Source organism: Nycticebus coucang, chromosome 2 (assembly GCF_027406575.1).
Source record: "Nycticebus coucang isolate mNycCou1 chromosome 2, mNycCou1.pri, whole genome shotgun sequence".
Classification (NCBI taxonomy): Eukaryota; Metazoa; Chordata; class Mammalia; order Primates; family Lorisidae; genus Nycticebus; species Nycticebus coucang.
In genome coordinates, this window is record NC_069781.1 from 122,150,112 (window position 1) to 122,171,553 (window position 21,442).

Below are 21,442 nucleotides of genomic sequence, written 5' to 3' on the forward strand. Positions count from 1 at the left end.
CACAAATACAAACTGCTGAAGCCCTCATCCTTGGTGTGGCTATCTTTTCTTATGAGTTTGACGTATGGTATATCTATGCACAGAGTTCAAAGTTTCAACTCTAAGAACTTTATTTCCTAGCTGTGTGATGTTAAGATAAATTTCTTAACTTTTCTGGGCCTTATTTCCAGTGTCTGCACACAGAGATATTACAGTCTAAGCAATGTTTTGAGAATTAGAGAGAAGGCACGTGAAAAACTATGTCTATGTTATCTGGCATGGAGAAGTTACACACTGAAATTTTCTTCCTATTCTTTCATTCATTTCAAAATAATTCTTAATAAGCTTTGCCTTCATAATCACTCATCTTCCATTTTCTACTTCTATCAGAAAATCCTATTTCCTCTGAAAGCATTAAACACAGTGAAAACAACCTTCAAACACCATGTGATTATACGCCTAGAAGCTCAAAGATCAAGTACAATAATAGATTGTGCTTTCCATCAACTCTTTCCTCCTTATCTGGGATATTCTTTATTTGTACTGTCCTTACAACATTAACATCTTTGAATCCTGTAGATCGTATTTATTATAATTCCACCTAAGCAAACAACTGAGTGGTAAAGTACCCCTGAGATTCTAGGAGGAAGGAAGGAGGAGGGAGGTTTTATTTGAGATTATCAGGTTTTGAAATTAAGAAGAATTTCTTAATTAAAACAAATAAGTAACAGACATGCTATCTATCCACTAACAATGCAAAGATTACTTCAACTGTCTCTCCAGAGTTTTTTTTCCTACTAAATCATACCTGTCTGTCATTAACAATACACCAGCATGGCCCGGTGTGGTGGCTCAGCCTGCAATCCTAACACTCAAGGAGGCCACGGCAGGAGAATTCTGGGAGTTCAGGAGTTCAAGACCAGTCTGAGCAAAAGCAAGACCCTGTCTCCACTAAAAAGAGAAAAATTAGCCAGGTGTGTGGCAGGCACCTAGAGTCTCAGCTACTCGGGAGGCTGAGGCAGAAGGATCACTTGAACACAGGAATTTAAGGTTGCCGTGAGCTAGGCTGATGCCAAGGCACTCTAGCCTGGGGCAACAGAGCAAGCCTCTGTCTTAAAAAATAAAATAGTACACCTGAGAATAATTAGAATTTTAGAGGTAAAAATATATTACAGTGAAAAATAGAAAATCATGTATTAGGTGATAACAGTGCTACTCAGAAAAAGTCATTCTGCAATTTCCATACTCAAGAACGGTTCCCCCAAAATGGCTGAAAATAAGAGTAGCACATACTATACTAAATGTGCTACCAAGCTGCTCTACTGAGTAAAATGACCTCAAATAGAAAGGCACGTGTAAGATGGTCACTTAAAAGTTGAACGGAATGACTGAAGTAGTCAGCTGTATCACATGAGGGGCCAAGAGCTTCTCTGCAAATTGGGCTTTCAAGTGAGGCTGACATCCTCCCTAACATGCTATCTGCTTCCTCGGGTCACCACATACAGCCATATTCCAACAACAACAAAAGACCTCTGAAAATAAAACCCGATTTATATACAGCCATTTGGTGTTAGCTAAATACAGCAAGCTTAAGAGGGGCTACAGGCCAAGCCAGGAGCAATTAAAAGAGATACAGTCCATTCCCAGCAAAATGAAGGGTTCCACCAACCTTGCCACCATTAATTCTCAGACTGTTCCATTATTTTTAATATCTAAACCTTGGGAAATTCCCTTCTTTAACCACAACCTATTTACCTTCTACCTCTCCCACGCTCTCCTCCCATAAGAATGTGCTTTTGTTGTCACAATTACCCCCAGGTGGATTTTATTGCTTCCTAGGCCCTCTAGACACTAAAGACCAGTCACCGCAATTACTATTTTTCCACAGGATTCCATGAATATCTGTTGCTACTAACCCATTTCACCTACAGGTCTGGGTAACCCCCATGAGTCATCCATTCATTCAGCAAGTATTTATCTGCCAGGTGTTGGTGATGCCAAAATCCTTGTCCTACTGAGCAATGAAGACAACAGCCATCAATATAAACAAGTAAAACACTTAGAAGCAGCAAGTGCTATCAAAACAAAGCAGGAATGAAGGTTGTTTTTATTTATTTTTTTTTTTTAAACAGAGTCTCCAGCAGTCACCATGGGTAGAGTACCCCGGTGTCACAGATCACAGCAACCTCAGACTCTTGGGCTTAAGCAATTCTCTTGCCTCAGCCTCCCAAATAGCTGGGACTACAGGTACTTGCCACAACGCCCGGCTATTTTGTTGTTGTTGTTGCACTGTTGTTTTTAGCTGGCCGTGGCCAGGTTTGAACCTGCTAACCTCGGTGTATGTGGCCATCACCCTGCCGACTGAGCTACGGGCGCCCCTGAAGCAATTTTAAACATAGTAGGTCAAGGAAGGCCTCTTTAAGGGGACATTTAAGCAAACTCGTCCACCCTTTACCAGAAATAATTGTTTTTTTTAGAGACAGAGTCTCACTTTGTCACCCTAGGTAGAGTGCTGTGACATCACAGCTCACAGCAACCTCCAGCTCTAGGGCTTAGGCGATTCTCTTGCCTCAGCTTCCCTAGTAGCTGGGACCACAGGCACCTGCCAAAACACCCAGCTATTTTTTGTTGCAGTTTGGCCGGGGCTGTTCGAACCCATCACCCTCGGTATATGGGGTCAGCGTCCTACTCACTGAGCCACAGAAATAACTGTTTTAAAGCAGTGCAATGTCATCAAAATTAGGATGATACTAACTAGAAAAGCAGCATTATTTTATAACCACTAAAAAGTTTAAAAAAAAAAAAAAAGGTGCAACTTAAATTATGACACAGCGTTATACCAATACCAATCAAAATGTTATCTGATTTCACAGTTGGAAAGATATACATCCCAAAAAAGATAACACAGAATAAATACAGCCAACTGTCTGAAGCACAGGTTGTGATAGTACAAACAGTTCAAACTAACCTATGGTTCCAAAATCACCTGCTTTCAAGCGTGCTGTTTAACTTAGAGCTAACGTTCACCTGAGTTCCCGAGGCACGCCATTGTAAAGAAGGACTGTACAGGACTGTAAAGAAAGCAGCTCAAAGGCTAGTTTAGATGGAGCTGCAAGGAACCACAGCAGCTTGGTATACTTTCACCAAAAAAAAAAAAAAAAGAGACTAGTTTTCAAACTTTTAACTAGATAAATGTTTTCAGATAAAATCATCTGCAGAAATACAGTTCCTATGGTGATGGGCCCATCCATCCTATCCGCTCGCCCCCCCATCCCACAAGAACCCTCCCGGCACGTAAATGCTGTTAATTCCCAACGTACAAATTTCTTTATGTACAACTACCACATTTACCATTTTAAAGTCAATTTCCTCGTCAAGAAAAATGGATTTGAAGAGTACTCAGCGTTCTTTTTGTTAGAAGCCCTTCCTATGTCTACAGTTAGTAATTATGCGGTCTCTCGCCTTCTATTTCTGCCATGAAGAGGAATATGTCTGAAATTTACCTTGGAAAATGTGCACAAAGATTTTATGTAACCAAATCAAGTCTGGCAAGACAGAAAAGCACCCCTACAAAGGCACTAGAAATTCTGGTTGTTCTCAGTTGGTCAATTAAGAGGCACCACAGTCTAAGAGGCTTAAAAAAAAAAAAAAAAAAAAGAAAAAGGAGTGAAAGGGAAACCTGTAGATGAGGGAATGTCAACACTGCAGGGAAGGTTTATAGAGATCTCTACCACCTTCCAATTTTTAAAAATCCCAGCAAGGAAACTACCACTCTGAAAAAAGGAAAGGAGATTTTACCACCAATTGCGGCAATTATGCAGTGCATTTTTTTCTTTACCACTGAAACAAATCTTAGACTGTCCCACGCAACCAAATCCCAAAACAGACTTCAAGATATAAAAGGTTGAAATCATGATTGCTTTGAAATTTTCAATCTTCTTATGGTAAGGCAATCTATATTGTTTTCAAACCTTCTTGGGATCCAGGAATTGGGATCCAAAAATTCTAGTTTTTGGCACAACTACAAGAGGAGTCTCTTTCTTCAGAGGCAGCAAGATTTGCTGTACTGCACCATTAAGGTATCCTTACTTATCTGTGAAGCTCTACTGAGAACAAAGACCATGTTACCTTCCCACCTGTGGGTCCCCACTACACGGTACATTCTCTTGACATATTGTAGGTACTCAAATAGCTCTCTTAGGATATCAATCCAGAGCAGAAGAGTAGAAATATTCTTTACCCTACAATGCTTAAAATGGTTTGAGATCATTTCTCTCTATAAAGGGGTAGATAACCTAAGGAGGTAATTCTAGGACAGGCAATAGTAAGCAGAAATGTCTTAAAAGGTACAAGTGGGGGTGGCGCCTGTGGCTCATCGGAGTAGGGCACCGGGACCATATGATGGAGGTGATAAGTTCAAACCCAGCTCCAGCCAGAAACTGCAAAAAAAAAAGGTACAAATGGTAAAGGAGACTTAAAAAGGTACAACTAAGTCCAGTATGTAATCAAGATCAAAAGTAAAATAACTGCCTAAAAGAATACATTTTTAATTCCCAAGCCTCGGGAGGATATCACTTAAAAGAATATTACCAAGCAGATAGCGAAGAGTGAATATAAACTACATAATTAGATCATTTACATTATCTATGTTAAACCACAAATTTTGATAAATGCATTGTTATGTAAGAAACCCATCCTTGCTCTTGGGAAATATATGCTGAAATATTTAGGAACAATGGGAGATGATACCTATGTGTGCATCTATACCTACAGACAATGTAACAAAATGTTAACAACTGATGAATTTAGATAAAGAGTATACAGGAGTTCACTGTATATTTCTTGTATTTTTCTCTGAGTTCAAAACTTTTCAAAATAAAAAGTTAAATAATAAACATCAACTTAAAAAAGGCAGCGGTGACAATTCTTTCATTCTTCCATGAAACTAATATTATTTGAATTCAACTAAGACACAAGTACCCTGAAAGTTAAGTACACTATTAAATTTAATCTTGCATCAATCCTCCGAAGTAGTGATATTCTTGTTCCAAAGATGAGAAAATCCAGGAGTCATAAATGTTGACCTAATTGCTCAAGGTATACCACATAAATTAGAAGGTTGATAAACACTGGTTCAAAAGCAAACTTCACCACTTACATGTGAAGTGAGAACTTGGGACAGATACTTAATCCCTCTGAACATGTATCTTGCTTGATCCATAAAAAGGTAACAGTTCCTTTAAAAAGTCACAATGAAAGAGGAGAGTAAACAAATTTAATAATAATGCCTGGCACACAGTAGACAGTCAATAAACATCAGTTCCTCCTTATTTAGCACACTGCTAATAAGTAATAGACTGGAATCCAGGGTGGCTGGGTCCCAAGACCTGTGCCCTCCCCATTATATAATGCTCATTACTTTAACTGGAAAGGGCTGGTCTTTACAGGAACACTTCCCTGTAAAGTGGTGCCCACAGCAGGAAGCATTTAGGGTCATTTAAAGGTAGCATGGAGCAAAGAGGCCTTTAAGGGAAAAATTTATGAGTCAAAAGAATGTCCACTGCAAGTAGAACATTTTTCAACACACAAACATTCTCTGATAAAAAAATTCCAAAGTCCATCATCTGCAGAATTAGTCAACAGAATGATGAGGGTTGACGAGACTCTGATAAAATACAGGGCAAACTGCCTAGCCCAAATTCTCATTGCCTAGCAGTTTTCAAATGAGCACATTTTACTCAAATGAAGGACAATATCAGCCCTGACAGGCTGAAAAAAACCTCAGGCCCACATGCTCACCATGTTGTTCACAAAACTGACACCAACCAGCACCTATCTTCTCCTAAGGGAGAAAAATGTTCACCACACTAATTCATTCCAAATTTATCTAATTATGTTGAACGAAGGCTTTCCTAGAGACAAAATTCACAAGGTGGTATGGAAAAGGCATCGGTATTGAGGTCTGAGTAGAATCTCATTTATACCACGGTCCAATCTAAGAAATCAGTTAGTGTCTATCAGCCAGAGTTTTTTCAACTGTTTAAAGAAAGGTTAAAATAGTATCAGTTTTCTTACAGATTTGTTTGAAGGACTGAAAACACATGAATAGAGATATTCTTTATATATACCTATCTTACTGGTAAATACTCATTAAATATCAGTTTCTATTTCCTTGCTCAACAGGTGAGAGTATATACCATAACCACTTCCTTTTACTGCTAATATTTATTACTTAACTGTGTATCAGGTATTGAGCTACGCATTTTGTATACATCGCCTCATTTATTCTCAATTATCCTGTGAAGACGACTATTGTTACCCCACTTTACAGATGAGGAAACTAAAGCTGTGAGAAATTTAATAACTTGCCTAATAGCTACTAAGTAATAAAGCCAGTATTTAGGCCAACCTTCTAAACCACCCCACAAACCTACCTCTCCTATTTGTACCAAAGAATGCAGGCAAATTAAAATATTTTTTTAATAAACACTTCGGGTGATTAGTATGCAAGTTCTAGATCACTGTGCTTTATGGATATTAGGGCATAGTTAGTAGTCCACAGTTTCCATGGTCACTGTCACTCTTGTTTTTTATATTGAGGCTCCTTCAGCTCCCTTACTCAATGCTTCCATGACTTGTGGAATACCATGCTTCTCAAAGAACAAAAGCTGGGTTCCACCTTCTGCACTGCTTTCAAGATCCAGAGAAAGTAATTTTCAGAATACTGCCATTATCTTAGTTATATATGCATCAATAATATACCACCATTCACAGGATGAATTAAAGTAAAAATTAAAGTTAAATCAATTTTATGCCAGATTAACATCTAAATATTTATTGATGTGATCAAGGTACTTAGCTGATTTCTTAATGAGTCAGATTTAAGCCAGTGACCTGCATTATAGATATGGAGTATAGTTAGCAGCCCATGGTTCCAGCTACCAACCTGATTCAACAACTCTTAGAAATTAAGTTTCAAATATTATATAGAGTTAGGCCCAATTTTCTCACTACACCAACATCTTAACCTTAACTGCACTTTGAAATTGCCTAGGGAACTTATTCCCCCCCCCCTTTTTTTTTTGGCCTAGAGAACTTTTAAAAACCTTGACATTCAGAACACACCTTACACCAATTAAATCAAAATCTCTATTTTTTAAGATGCCCCAGAAGATTCTAATGTGTAATTAGAATCCCACATGGACAACCAAGGTTGTAAAATATCCCATTAAAGAGACCTACAGGTGTCAGTTGACTTAGAAAAGCAAAGTTAGGGGGCGGCGCCTGTGGCTCAGTGAGTAGGGCGCCGGCCCCATATGCCGAGGGTGGCGGGTTCAAACCCGGCCCCGGCCAAACTGCACAAAAAAAATAGCCGGGCGTTGTGGCGGGCGCCTGTAGTCCCAGCTGCTCGGGAGGCTGAGGCAAGAGAATCGCGTAAGCCCAAGAGTTAGAGGTTGCTGTGAGCTGTGTGACGCCACGGCACTCTACCCGAGGGCGGTACAGTGAGACTCTGTCTCTACAAAAAAAAAAAAAAAAAAAAAAAAAAAAGAAAAGCAAAGTTAAAGCTGGGCAACAATGCAATGAATACTAACTTGCAGATATAATATCCCTTTACCTAATTATACCATTTCTTGAAATTTATCCCAAGGAAATAATTTAATAGAAGCAAAAATCAGTAAGTAAAATATGAGGCTCACTCCACCACTCATGAGTTTTAATATTTAAAAATTAACACTCAACTTCAGTTGAATGGCTTAAATACTCATGATAAAATACAAGGCCTCAAAAATAATTACTAAGACCATAGAAATAGATAAGAATACGGTAAAATGTAAATATCAAACTACAGAATGGAATATCAGCTGCAACTGCTTTTGAAACGCTATATAAAGGAAAGGTAATATTTGCTAATAAAATATCCTGCATGGTGGTAGCATTATGAATATCATGTGTAATTTAATTCTTAGTAAATAATCCTCCCTCTTGCTGGCCTAAGTCAGAGGACAGAGACAGATGTCACAGAGCGCTACTTAAAAGGAACACAAAAGAAAGAAACCATGGCACAGAGACTGAGCTTAGACTCCGTTCATCCTCAGACCAACACCAGTCACTTCAAATAGATCCTTACTTAAGAAACAATCCCAGACTAACCGATCTTTCTGCTTGCTCAGTAATGCACTTTCGCTTTTTCAATCCTCACTCCCCAGATGACTTAGGTCATCTAAGTGATTATACATGGTTAAAATACAGAGTTCTATTTAAATGTTAACTCGGATTTATATTTGTATACAAGCTAAGTTGATCTGTCAGGACTTGTTGACAGAAAACAGATCAGGAAGAAAGACCCTGAAGAAAGAGGGGAGGAAGGGGAGAAGGAAAGAGAAAAGGAAAGGAGGAGAGAGGAGGATGTGCACACAATCATCTTTAAAATGTCAAGTTTCTAGCTTTCTCATGGCACAAAAGCAAGACAAAATCAAATAGAAACCCTGTATGTTTACCAATTTAAATAATGTGATCAGGATAAAGAACTGCACATCCATTTCTTCCAGTCCCATTACTGAAAATCATTTGAAACTTAATATGATAGAAAGATTAAGAACTAATTATGAATCCATACTCCAAGGTAATGGTGAACATTAAAATCAGATGATAAACAAGCTCCCAACTGTGAGGATTCTACAGATAAGTGATTTGTAAGCAGACTTACTAAAACCAGTAACTTTAATCACCACTAAGTTATCTCTGTGAAAACTAGCTTTTCTAATTCAGGAAAAAGAGAAAGAAATTTCTGCTCATTAGACTGGGCAGGACACCTCTATCTTGAGGCCCAACGTTCACTGGACTATGTGTCAGATTGCTGCCAAGAAAAGAACATGTCCAGTAAGCTTCCAAAGGCCTTGTGTACTTCTACAGAGCCCACTGACCTGATTCAACACTTTTCCTAAGCTATAATTAAAATGAATCAACCCTATTTAAAAGCAGTTAGATAAAATGGGTCATCACAAAGAGACAGTCTTTTTCACAAACGGGATGTGGCATTCTTCATGTCTCTCTGCTGATTTGTTGCTTTTGCAGAAACATGAAACATTGCTCCATACAGTGAGTAGATTGGGGGTGCGGGGTCAGAGGAGAACTTCTCAATTCATTATGAAGGATCAGACCTTTTAATTTTACTTTCCAATTCATCACAGAAACAAAGATTCTACAAATGAATTATAAAAACAAACTTATTATCTACATCTTGGGGAGCTAGGGTACTGGCGGGAGACAGAACAGCACAGCACATTTGTAGCATATGGTTTCATTTTCTCCTTTGCCTACACTTCACACAGGTCTGAGTAATGCTGAGAACTAATTGGATAACATTCAAGAGTATTTTAAAAGTTCAGTCTTTTCCCCTGTGCCCACAGCAGGATAGCCCACTGCCAGCAGTGTACCCGCAGAGGGCATGCTGCCAAGGAGTGTGCAAGGCAAGAAAAGTGGGAGGAGGTACCATCTTGGTTTAGAGATTATTGTGCCCAAACTGAGTTATTTTCATCATAAGTAGGTGCAAAGTTTTGACATTTCAAGGCTGAGAGTTTTAAAGAGGTACAAACATAAATAAAAAGCAAAATAAATACAAAAGAAAGTTCAGTCTTTTAAGTCTTATTATTAAAATCAAAAGCATCCAAGTATTAACTTTAACAGTCATGTCACAAAGAACTTCTATAATTTCCTAACATAATTTTTCTGAATCAATTCTGAAATATTGGGAACAAATCACAGCAATAAATAAGAATATAATTGTAAAGTGGCATCTAGTTTCTCAGAACACTTTATCACAAACATCTTATTTAATCTTCCAAGTGACAAGGCCAACGTTCTGCATATAGATGAAGTTTGGGCAAACCAACCAACGAATGACAGAACTAATGGCTGAATGGAGGATAAAATATAAATTTTTAAATTCATCCCACACAATCTACTTATTTCAAAGCAATTTTAGTATAAAAAATTATTTTTATTAATGCACAGGAAGAAAAGCCAAAAGCAAATGTTTCTGCAGACTTCACTTTAAAATGACACTAAGAGTCCCAGCTACTTGGGAAGCGGAGGCAGGAGAATCACTTGAGCCCAGGAGTTGGAGGTTGCTGTGAGCTGTGATGCCACGGCACTCTACCCAGACTCTGAGGCTCTGTCTCAAAAAAAAAAAAGTAAAAGTAAAATAACACTAAGAGATAGTCTGAATACCTCTTACTATTCAGGTATTTTCAAAAGCAGATATTCTCTAAAACAGTGGTTCTCAACCTTCCTAATGCCACGACCCTTTAATGTAGTTCCTGTGGGTCTAAATCCACAGGTTGAGAACCGCTGCTCTAAAAGGAAATGCATATACAAAGATCCTAGATGATATTTACAGCATTATGTGTATAGAGGATTTTACTTACTCTGTATTAAGTCTAACGTGCAAATCCAATCTTATGGAATAGGCAGAGACTGGGTTTAAAATAAAGATTTTTTTTTTTTTTTTAAGTAAATAAAATAGGAGTTTATGGTAGAAAATGTGTTAGGGGTAGAAACAGAGGCTTCTTCAGTAGGTATTCAGGAACAGCTCTCTGTTGGGGTGATACAACTGACCTGGATGGTATGAAAGAGCCAGTGTGCAGAGGGAGTGGGGCACAGCACTTGCACGGATCCTGAGGTAGTAATCCAGTGTGGCTGGGGACACTGCAGAGAAGGCCATGGGAATGAGGAGAAAGAACCAGCATGCAGATGGAGTGGGGCATGGCATGTGCAAAGATCCTGAGGTAGTAATCCAGTGTGGCTAGGGACACCGCAAAGAAGGCAATGGGAATGAGGAGAATGTCATGAAATGACATCTGAAAGCTGTACTGGGTTCAGATCCTCAGAGCTTTGTGAGTCCTGGTAAGAACCAGGAGTTTAACCTTAGAGGAGTGAAGAGGTATTAGAAAGAGGAAGGCAAAAATAAAAAAAAAAGGAGGAAGCTAACAATATTAACTACAGTCATGCACCAGTTAACCATGTGTCAGTCAACAATTCTGCACAGATGACCATGGCTCCATCTTACTGTAACAGAGCTGAAAAATTCCTATTGCCCAGTGATGCTACAGCTGTTGTAACATCACGGTTTGTGACACCACTCCTGTGTCTACTCCTGTGTCTTTGGTGACGATAGTGTAAACAAACCCACTGCACTGCCAGTCAGATAAAGAGACAGCACACACAATTATGCACAGTACATAATGTGTGATGACCATCATAAATGTTACTGGTTTAATATCACCTACTTTCAATTCTTATAACAATTTTGAGGCAGATATTGTTTTCCACAGGCGGAAACTGAGTCGTGTGTGTGTGTGTGTGTGTGTGTGTGTGTGTGTGTATGGCAAAGGATAAAGAGGAAGGCAGGCCTAAGGTTAGAATGATAAAAGGCACAAAGTTAAGTAAGCAGTCACAGAATAGTCTCTGTCCCATTGAGTGACAGTTGCCACTGGCAGAATCTATACCCAGACCTAATTCTGAAATTTATGTGCCTCTTTCCACTATTTAACATAACAATACCTACACCTGAAAACACTTTCAAACAACAAATTATACAAACCATATGTTTGACATAATGTATTAGAAGTTAGTCAGGAATATTAGGTTTTCCCCTTATCATAAATTCTATAGGATCCACAGCAAGTTTTCAACTGCAAAGTGCACAAATTAGAGGCTATTCCTTCACTAGTCCAAAACCTCATGGTTTATGTGGTACGAAATTCAGTAAGCCCAAAATGAATTTCCAACTAATCACCTAGCATTCTAGCTGCAATGCAACAATCAACACCAATCAACCTCTGCCTTCTCACCTTGCCAACTCAAAAATTCGAGCTTAATGCCAACACACATGTAAAACCTGGTCAAATTTACTAAAGAGAAAAACACTTGTCTAGTCTTACCACTAGTCATTCAGGGAAAATTCAAAGATGCATACTGTTAAATTTTAACAGAAAACGTGAGTCAACAATGAAGATGGACAAAGCATCGGTCTGAAGTTGGTACTCACACAGGGCTGCCCAAGCACCACGAGTATCGCAAGCCCATCCTACTTCAGTTACAGCTTCATACTACAGCTTTAAAAGTAGAGAAAAGCAGCTAGATCGGCCCTCCCAAAAGGCGTGTTTTGTTCTGAGGCTACTTGTGACAAGGAACTGCAGCATTAAGTTCCTTCTTTCAGGCCTGTTGCAATATCGCCCGTGAAACCACACTGTCATAACAGTGCCAAACCCCAATGAGTTCTACAAAATTAACCACAACTCTACCAAAATGGAGCAAAAAGCTAAATGCCAGAAGGGGCGTGGGGTACCTAGCTGTTCCATCTCAGAATAAATTGGGATCCCAGCTATCTGCAGGGTGCTAGGCTAGTTATGGTCAGATATTTGTGTATGCACAGATCCACTACACATTTAGGTGCTAAAATTCAGTTTTCCTCTCCCCTTTTTGGGAGGATGGACACAGAAGTGCTGCTCTCCCTTAATAATTAGCATAAGTGCAAAGAAAAGGAAAGAAAGAGTATCATTTGAGCAACTACTACATACCAGTACTTTGTTCTGTATTTATGCTTTTAAATAATTAAAAATAGAGTTTTAAAAGGTAAAGGTTAGAACATCAGCTGGAAAGGTAGATTTGGTTTGAGTCCTTATTCTAACATGACTTACCTGTGTGATACTGAACTAGTTACTTAAATTTCCCTGGACTTTAATTTCCTCATCTGTGAAGAGAGGATACTGAGTTTGTTGTGAGGATCAAAAGTACATGAATGCAAAGTGTTAGTGGAGTGTCTGGACACCCAAGATGCTCAAGTATGACGTCAGTATACTATAAAGCTTATGTGATTTGTGAACAAAAAATGATAGCAGTTTCTGAATATAAGACTTAAAAAAAAAAAAAAAAAGGCATAGGGAACTTGTTTGAAACGTAACTATAAGGCAGCTACCCCTATTATCACCTACCGCTATATACCTGAAAAAATCCAGTAAGAAAGCAGAGAGATTGAGCAAGCTGTTTCAAGAGAGTGTTACAACTGTGGGGGGAGGTTGACTGGAAAACAGTTAAGTCAGAAATTGGATGGTGGTGAAGCGAGATGTCATAGTCACACAAAGCTGAAATATTTCCAACGAATCTTCCTTCGTAGCTCTCCAAATAAGGAATAGCTTCAGTTATAAGACCTTTATAAGCATGTTCTCATTTAATCCTAACAGATTTATGAAGTATATATTATTTTTTCCCATTTTACAGATGAAGAAACTGAAGCCTACAGATGCTAAATAACAGATGCACTCAGGTTCAGCTGTGTCATTTTTAAAGCCAAACAGTTGGACGCATATTTAACATTTACGCGATCAAGGACCTAGTGAAGGAGAGGTTACTAGCATCATCAGTGAGGCAGCACTATCAATCCATGAAATACTATTAAAGTAAGTATTCTCCATATAATTTAAAATACAAATCTCCTATGTGCTTTTTATGAAGAAATCCTATTGGCCAGTGAAAGCGTAAAATATATAAGGGTAAAAATGCTATACCTAGTGATCATAAAAACTTAATGTCATGTACAAAAACAAGCAAGAGTTTTCAAATGGATCGAGAAATACTTTTAGAGTTAATATAAACATTAACACAGTGTGCACTGGCCAGATACCCTTAGAAAGAACATTTTTATTATTATTATTATTTTTTTTAATTTTTTGAAACAGGGTCTTTGGTTAAAAGCCTGACAATGCTACCAAACACACCTCCTCACAAAATTATACCAGTATGTCTGAAAACAACCTAAAGAGAGGCTTGTGAGTAAAGGTGACTTATGTGCCCCTGGGCAGGCTATTTAGCCTCTCCGGGTCTGCTTTTCATGGGCAGGAGAATACTAATTGCACTAGCTACACCTTAGAGCAGTGTTTTAATTAAAACTTCAGTGGCATGCTTAAATCATGTTGATTAAAAAAATAAACAAAAAATATATACTTACTGTGCTTTGAATTTCTTTCAAAAATAATTTAATTAATGATCTTTAAAAATTCTTGCACCACGCTGAGATCCTCTTGGGGCACAATGGGTGGAAAGCAGTGCCCTGGGAGTTTGCTGAGAGGGTAGAATGAGAGCACAGGGAGAGCAGGGGAGCGGTGCTGTGCACAGCACAAAGCAAGGACTCAGCGTTCCATCAATGTTAGTGCCCTCCTCTCCTCTAGTTTCCAGTCAGTCCTGATACCTCATCTTCACAACTCAAAGGCCCAGATCACATGCTGGCAAAGATGATCAGATGGACAGATGAATGGATAGACTGATAAATGAGACTCAGGACAGAGAAATGTCAGGTCAACCTAAATCCTGAGTCCTGGCTATTATTTTGAGGGCCGGTTTGCACGTTTGTTTCATCCTTTCTCTTACTAAGCAAAAGAAAGGCTCTGAACTTGTTTGGCACTAGATGGGCTACTGAGGACCCACTTGTCAGGAAGAGGACCCTAAAAAAGCAATCACGGTGTGACAGAACATCTTGCTCAATGCTTGAGCACTCTGCCGCCCCACCCTGAACATGGTTCACATGCAGATGTCTTCAAAGGACTTGAGACCTTACAGGCAGGAACCCTAAGAAAGGGGCTGATGCTGCCTACAGCAAAACATCATGACCCACAGCTAGTGCCTGCCTGGCGAGGTCTGTTCTGTGCACTCATTCACATGTGTGAATAGCTGTTACTATTTGGTGGAATTTAATATAAATTTGAAGAGTTTTCTAAATAAACAGTTCTTACAGAATCCTCCTGTCTTCAAGAAAGGCTAATCATAATTTTCACATAGAAGAAGACTCAGTTTATCAAAATAAGCCTCAAACACAGAAACACAGAAAGAACTTAGGCCCTAATGAGAACAATGCCCGGGGTTCCTCCACACCACCATCAAAATAAAAAACCAAAAAACAAGACAAAGCAGCAAGAAATTAAAACAACAAATGTATTTTGGGAGAGCTGTAAAAAAGGTTAAATAAGCTTGAGTTTTCAATAAAGAGTAGAATGCAATTACTTATTTAAAAAGTGTAAACTATACATAATCACACTTCAATCTTACACTAATTGAAAAGAGTCAATCAATGAAAGGGACAAGCCTATTTGGGGAAAATTTACAAAAAAATAAAGGATGAGGTATAAGACACCCAAAGTCTAAAGATTTTAGTAAACTACTAAAAAGACAGCATCAGATAATGTGACAGTTCTTACCTTTCTACAAAAACCCTCTGTGCATTTCATAAAGCAAAATCTTTATTCAGATTCACATGTGCACAAAGTTTGGCCTCTAATTTCAAGAAATGCAGACCTCAGGACATTTATTCTTGGGCCCCTTGTTAAGAATCAAAGGAGTGGCCAGGCACGGTGGCACACACCTGTAATCCTAGTACTCTGGGCGGCCGAGGCAGGTGGATTGCTTGAGCTCAAGAGTTTGAGACCAGTAAAACTGTTTAAAATATACTCTTTTACCAATTTTGAAACACACATTATTCTGACACATGATACAACACGGATGGACCCCGAGGACATTATGCTATGTGAAAGCTGACAGACACAGAAGAATATGGCATGGCTCCACTTAAACACATATACATACAGTTCCTAGAACGGGCAAATTCTTACAGGCAGAAAGTAGAACAGAAGTTATCAGGGGCTGTGGGAAAGGGAGTGATGGGAAGTTAATACTTTATGGGTACAGAGTTACTGTCCGGAGTGATGAAAAAGTTCTGGTAATGAACAGTGCTGAGGATTATGTAACACTGCAAATGTACTTAATGCCACTTAAGCACATTGAATTATATTTATATACATTCACAGTACACTTACACTTAATTGTATACCTAAAAATAGTTAAGTTTTATGTTACGTATATCTTATTGAGAGAAAACAAAAACCACCCAATGATCTTTCCTGATCCTGTAACATTTGAAATTCTAGCAAAGTTTACTAGCATCACAGTTTAAGACTGGGGGATTTAGTAAGATCACCTTCTTACTATTCTTTAATTGCTAACTATGACTCAGCACCTTTTCTGGGCTTTAGAACAGAACAGCCGAGAAGAATTCAAGTTAAGGGCCAGATCTGCAGCAAGGTGATCATATTCTCCCAGCAGAGTCCTCTAATGGGAGATTTCTCAAGTCAGTTTTCCTTTAACCAGTCTCCCAAGGAGATAAGTAACTTTCCCACATGCAGTAGAGGTGTACTTTAAAGCAAGAAAAACAAAGAAAAAAAACTTCTCCAAGAACTAGTTTCCTTGCAGCTGTGCTGCAATAAGTCTTGTGACACCCCTCCAAGCATATAATGAAGCTGTTGTAGTCACTTTATTTCCCCATTTGGATGGCAATCCTTAACCAACTCTGCTTCCCAGCAAAAACGGAGCTATGAAATCAAATTCAGAGGAACTGCAATTGAACTTCACAACAGCTATACTAAGATAATTCTTTCAACTTCTCAGATGTGGCTTCTCTTCCTGAGGCAAACAGCAGAATGAATCCAATTGCTGGCCAGATGGAACATATGTGGAATACTGTCACAGGAGAGCTCAGGTATCCAAAGCTCATTTGAGATGAAGGGTGCCCCTCCTGCCACCACTGTATCTGTAGCTCTCATCAGAAAGCTTTCTGCATGAACCTTCTGTCTGACATGATCGGACAGGCAAGTGAAGCAAGAAAAAACTGTTTCTGAAACTGCAAGCAGCATTACATTCTAAGATCTCTTCTTGATCCTTCGAGATTATCCTGCACATACACAGTAAAATGGTGAAATATAAAATGCAACTAAATTAAATCTGGCATAAAGAAAACCTCTAAGAATTTGGTAATACCAGTTCAATTTGTAAGGTTCCCTCAACTACTAAAGAGCATAGATCCAGGTTGGGTGCGGTGGCTCACGCCTATAATCCCAGCACTCTGGGAGGCAGAGATGGGTGGACTGCCTGTGCTCAAGAGTTTGAGAACAGCCTAGGTAAGAGTGAGACCCCGTTTCTACTAAAAAAAAAAAAAAAAAATAGAAAGAAAAAAAAAATTAGCCAGGCACTGTGGCAGGCACCTGAAGCCCAGCTACTCAGAAAGCTGAGGCAAGAAGGTGGCTTGAGTCCAAGAGTTTAAGATTGCTGTGAACTATGACACCAGCACTCTAGCCTGGGACAACAGAGTGAGACCCTGTCTCCAAAAAAACAATGTCGATCCAATGGGATTTATTCTTGTTCAGATAATGTGGAAAAAAAAGAGAATAACCATAAAACCAATAAAAAAAAAAATTAAATAAGAGAAACTATTCTTAAAGCTTCTAACATTTATAAATACTTCAATTAAAAATATTGGCTGGGGGCGGCGCCTGTGGCTCAGTGAGTAGGGCGCCGGCCCCATATGCCGAGGGTGGCGGGTTCAAACCCAGCCTCGCCAAACTGCAACAACAACAAAAAAAAAATAGCCGGGCATTGTGTCGGGCGCCTGTAGTCCCAGCTGCTCGGGAGGCTGAGGCAAGAGAATCGCGTAAGCCCAAGAGTTAGAGGTTGCTGTGAGCCGTGTGATGCCACAGCACTCTACCAGAGGGCGGTACAGTGAGATTCTGTCTCTACAAAAAAAAAAAAAAAAATTGGCTGCTCTAATACATTTATTTATTTATACAAGAAAAAAAATACGTTTTGACTAACAACCTTCGTCCAAAGGACTCTTTTTTAAAGAGTTAGAACTTGTAACAATTGAACCCAACAGCAGACAGGATTGCCTACCGCGCATTTCCAGAACTCACAGTTGTTCTTTATTACTATTCATATGAAGAAACCACTGCTTTCAAATTTTATTCATAGAAATTACATTCAATTCAAAATTTAATAGTCGCCATATTTCTGTATATAATTATAATATGAAAGTAATGGTTCTAATTAACTCTTTCAAGTCTTAAGAGACACACCAGAAAAAAAAAATACACAGCACAGAAAAACTGTTCCCTCTGCATTAAAGTAGGACAAACAGTATACACTGGTATTTACACTGCTACCCCCACAGGCAAGACTCATTTGGAGTTTGCAGTAAAACATAAGAGCTAAGAAGCAGAGAAGGCGTAGGGAGGCAGAGGAGACAGAAAACAGCAGCATGACTCACATTTGTCTCTCCGACAAAGAAGCTGTAAGCAGGAGAAGCTTACCAAGCTCCAGAAGAAGGCAAGGTACTGAGTGGAGGTTTCATTTCTTGGCAAACTCACAGTGAGATGCCAAGTGGGCAGTACTAGTGTGAAGTGGGGTGGGGCTGTGGGGAGGGAGGGGATCGGGAAGCAAGAGCACTCACTCGGTCAGAAGCTGGTGCAGCTTATGATAACCTCGCTCCAAGGCCAAGCTCACAGGCGTCGCCCCTTCCTGGTTGTGGATGCTGAGGGCTCCACGGCCACCTGGCTTCTGCAACAGGAACCACGTCAACCTCAGCAGTCCCAGCCTCACAGCAAAATGCATTAACGTCTCCCGAGGGCCAGCATCTGTAAATGGGGTGGAAAATGAATGTGAGTGAGGAGAGCATATAAACACAAAGCAAACAGAAAAAAAGACAGTTGGGTAACGCCACTGCCTCCAAGTGCTAAGATCCTGAACTTAAGCCACAATGAACAGTGTGAATGACTTTACCACAGAATTAGGTAGAATAAAGACAGAACAAAGCTCCAAAAAGCATAGAAAGCAAAATCATCATTAGAAGATAATACCAGAAAAGAATCAAGCCATTCCTATATTGTGACAACATACAGTATTTGTTCAACCATCTTCACAGGCAGATGTATAAGGGTGACTCTACACACTTTTTTTTTCCTTTAAAGAAAAAATAGAAGTGAATATAGCCCCACAACATGGGGACCCATGGGAAATAGCTGTAAGGACTTAAATGGGTGTATCATAAAGAGTATAATTACTTTTTAAAAGAACGCCCAGACAGGAGTTGGCACAACATAAAAACAGGTTTTGCTTGTTAACTACACAGGTCTTTTTATCTCCCTACAATAAGGGCAAATGGAATTGCTGGCTCCACCAGCTTTTTCAATTGTTTAAGGAGAGAAAGAAATGCATCTTCGGGCGTAATAAGACTAACTCTAAGATAATGCATTAATAACTTCAGAAAGGAAACCATGTGCTCAAACTTATTTCACTTGAAATGAGGGTTTCTTCTTGGTATAGTGAGTCACACTCAAAGTCAAGGAATGAGGAAGGGCTCTGGGTTCAAACCTGGCATTTACCATTTGTCACCAGGCATGATTCACTCTCTGAACCTCGCTCACTTTCTTCATCCCTAGAGTAAGATACCATCGCTCACTCTGGGCCACTGTAACACAGGAGAGGTGGGTGACATGCGTGCATATGGAGTGGCTGCAGCAGGCACCCGGTAAGTGCCAGTTGCTCTTTCCCTGCTGCCTCCCAATCTTCTTGGGCTTCAAAACACATGGTGGGTTCACTAGCACTGCTCCATTTCTTCCTCAGCCGCCTGTGATGGCAGGAGCTCAGGCTGCTGCAGGGCTGTGCATATGGCCGTCTGTACACACAAGGCTGCACACATGAACTCCAGGAGCCGGGGGTTGTGCCTTCCTCCTCAGCTTAGCTAGTGTCTCTCATTCTTCACGGAATCCCATGGGCCTCAACTTCTTCATTAAGTATTCTCAGGATTTCTTGGGCCACACGGTTTTCTCTTTACCCTGAAGTTCTTTGATACTACTATATGTGAATTTCACAATAGGAATAAATGCATCTTTGAAGCTGTGATTTTTATGATGAACTGCACTGTTTCCTAATGTCACCTGTGTATTCATGTAGCATCCGTATTCCCAAGGTAAATTTCTTTGGAAGCACAACCTGTCTTTCACACTGTATTTTCCCTACAGAACTATACACACTGAGCAATTCAGGATTTATAGGGTGTTCAAGCAAAAGCATGTGGCTGGAAAGAAATCACTGTCCCAGAAGAAACAATTACATGTGCAGGTACAAATTTTAATAACACCTCTGAGCAGGTAGCAAGACTAAACAAAAGGACAAAAAGGACTGGGCACAGTGAGTCACATCTATAATCCTAGTACTCTGGGAAGGGGAAGTGGGAGGATCGCCTGAGCTCAGGAATTCGAGAACAGCCTGACCAAGGATGATATCCCCATCTTTACTAAAAACAGAAAAAATAAGCCAGGTGTGGTGATGCACACCTGTAGTCTCAGCACCTGGGAGGTTAAGGCAAGAGGACAGCTTGAGCTCAGGAGTTTGAGGCAGCACAGTGAGCTACAATCATGCCACTGCACTCTAGCCTAGGCAACAGAGCAAGATCTTGTCTCAAAAAGAAAAAAAAAAAAGACAAAAAGATCAAATATCACCAGCTAATGTGTCTTAGAATTGTTCTGACATTCTTATCAAAAACCAAAGAGCCAAGGAGGCACGCAACAGGAAATATTTATTCTTTTAGAAGTTGGTTAATTCTGACATTACAGGTAACAGTTCCCCAAAGCAGTTGTCTCTTTACCTTCCACCCCATTCTGGTCCCTTATTTGCTGAGTCAGCTCAGTATGTGAGTAAAATGCTCAATGATCAAGGCCATGCACCTGTTCAGAAGCTGGCCCCTGACTCCTGCACTCTCTCCTCCCCCCATCTCAGTATTAAGTCATAGCAGCAGACACTACATCTGATGTGAGGTAGGCCCTTTCTGCAGACAACAGATAAAAAAATACATAGTGAGGACCTACTAAGCACCATGTAGTTTACCTCAACTTTTTCAATTCTATCTTCATAATAACCCTGTACAGCAGTGGTTCTCAACCTTCCTAATGCCGCAATGTATTTTCATTGTTAAAAAGGGGTCGCGGGTGGCACCTGTGGCTCAGTGGGTAGGGCGCTGGCCCTATGTACTGAGGGTGGTGGGTTCAAACCCAGCCCTGGCCAAACTGCAAAAAAATAAATAAATAAAAAATAGCCAGGTGTTGTGGCAGGCACCTGTAGTCCCAGCTACTCGGGAGGCTGAGGCAAGAGAATTGCCTAAGCCCAGGAATTGGAGGTTGCTGTGAGCTGTGACACCATAGCACTCTACCGAAGGCAATAAAACGAAACTCTGTCTCTAAAAAAAAGGGGAGGAGGATCACGACCCACAGGTTGAGATCTGAACCGCTGCTGTACAGTCTCATTATCCTTATTCTATAAATGAAGGCAAGTCCATGGAATGAATAACTTGCCCACAGCCAGAATCATGATTTTAAAGCTGCGCTGTCAGGAGTCTAAAAAGATATCCTTTCCATGATTGCACTCTTTTTGAAAAGAAAAAAAAAAAAAAAATCACCCCAGCAAGCTAATGTGGTTTAAAAAGCACCTTTTCATGCTCCCAACATTTTATTAACTTTCACATGTACACATAACTTGAAAGAATTATATAACAAATAACCAATACTACCAACCTACATCCTGTAATTAA

General features: G+C 39.7%; 1 protein-coding gene across 10 annotated transcripts in view; it reads right to left on the reverse strand.

Annotated features, from left to right (window-relative positions):
• Window positions 1-21,442, reverse strand: part of AKAP13 (A-kinase anchoring protein 13) — a 317,276-nt gene that overhangs the window by 160,594 nt on the left and 135,240 nt on the right. For all 10 annotated transcript variants that reach the window (XM_053581736.1, XM_053581737.1, XM_053581741.1 and 7 more), the window contains one exon: window positions 18,308-18,491. In XM_053581736.1, the coding sequence (XP_053437711.1) occupies window positions 18,308-18,491 (184 nt within the window). The remainder of the gene's footprint in view (window positions 1-18,307; window positions 18,492-21,442) is intronic.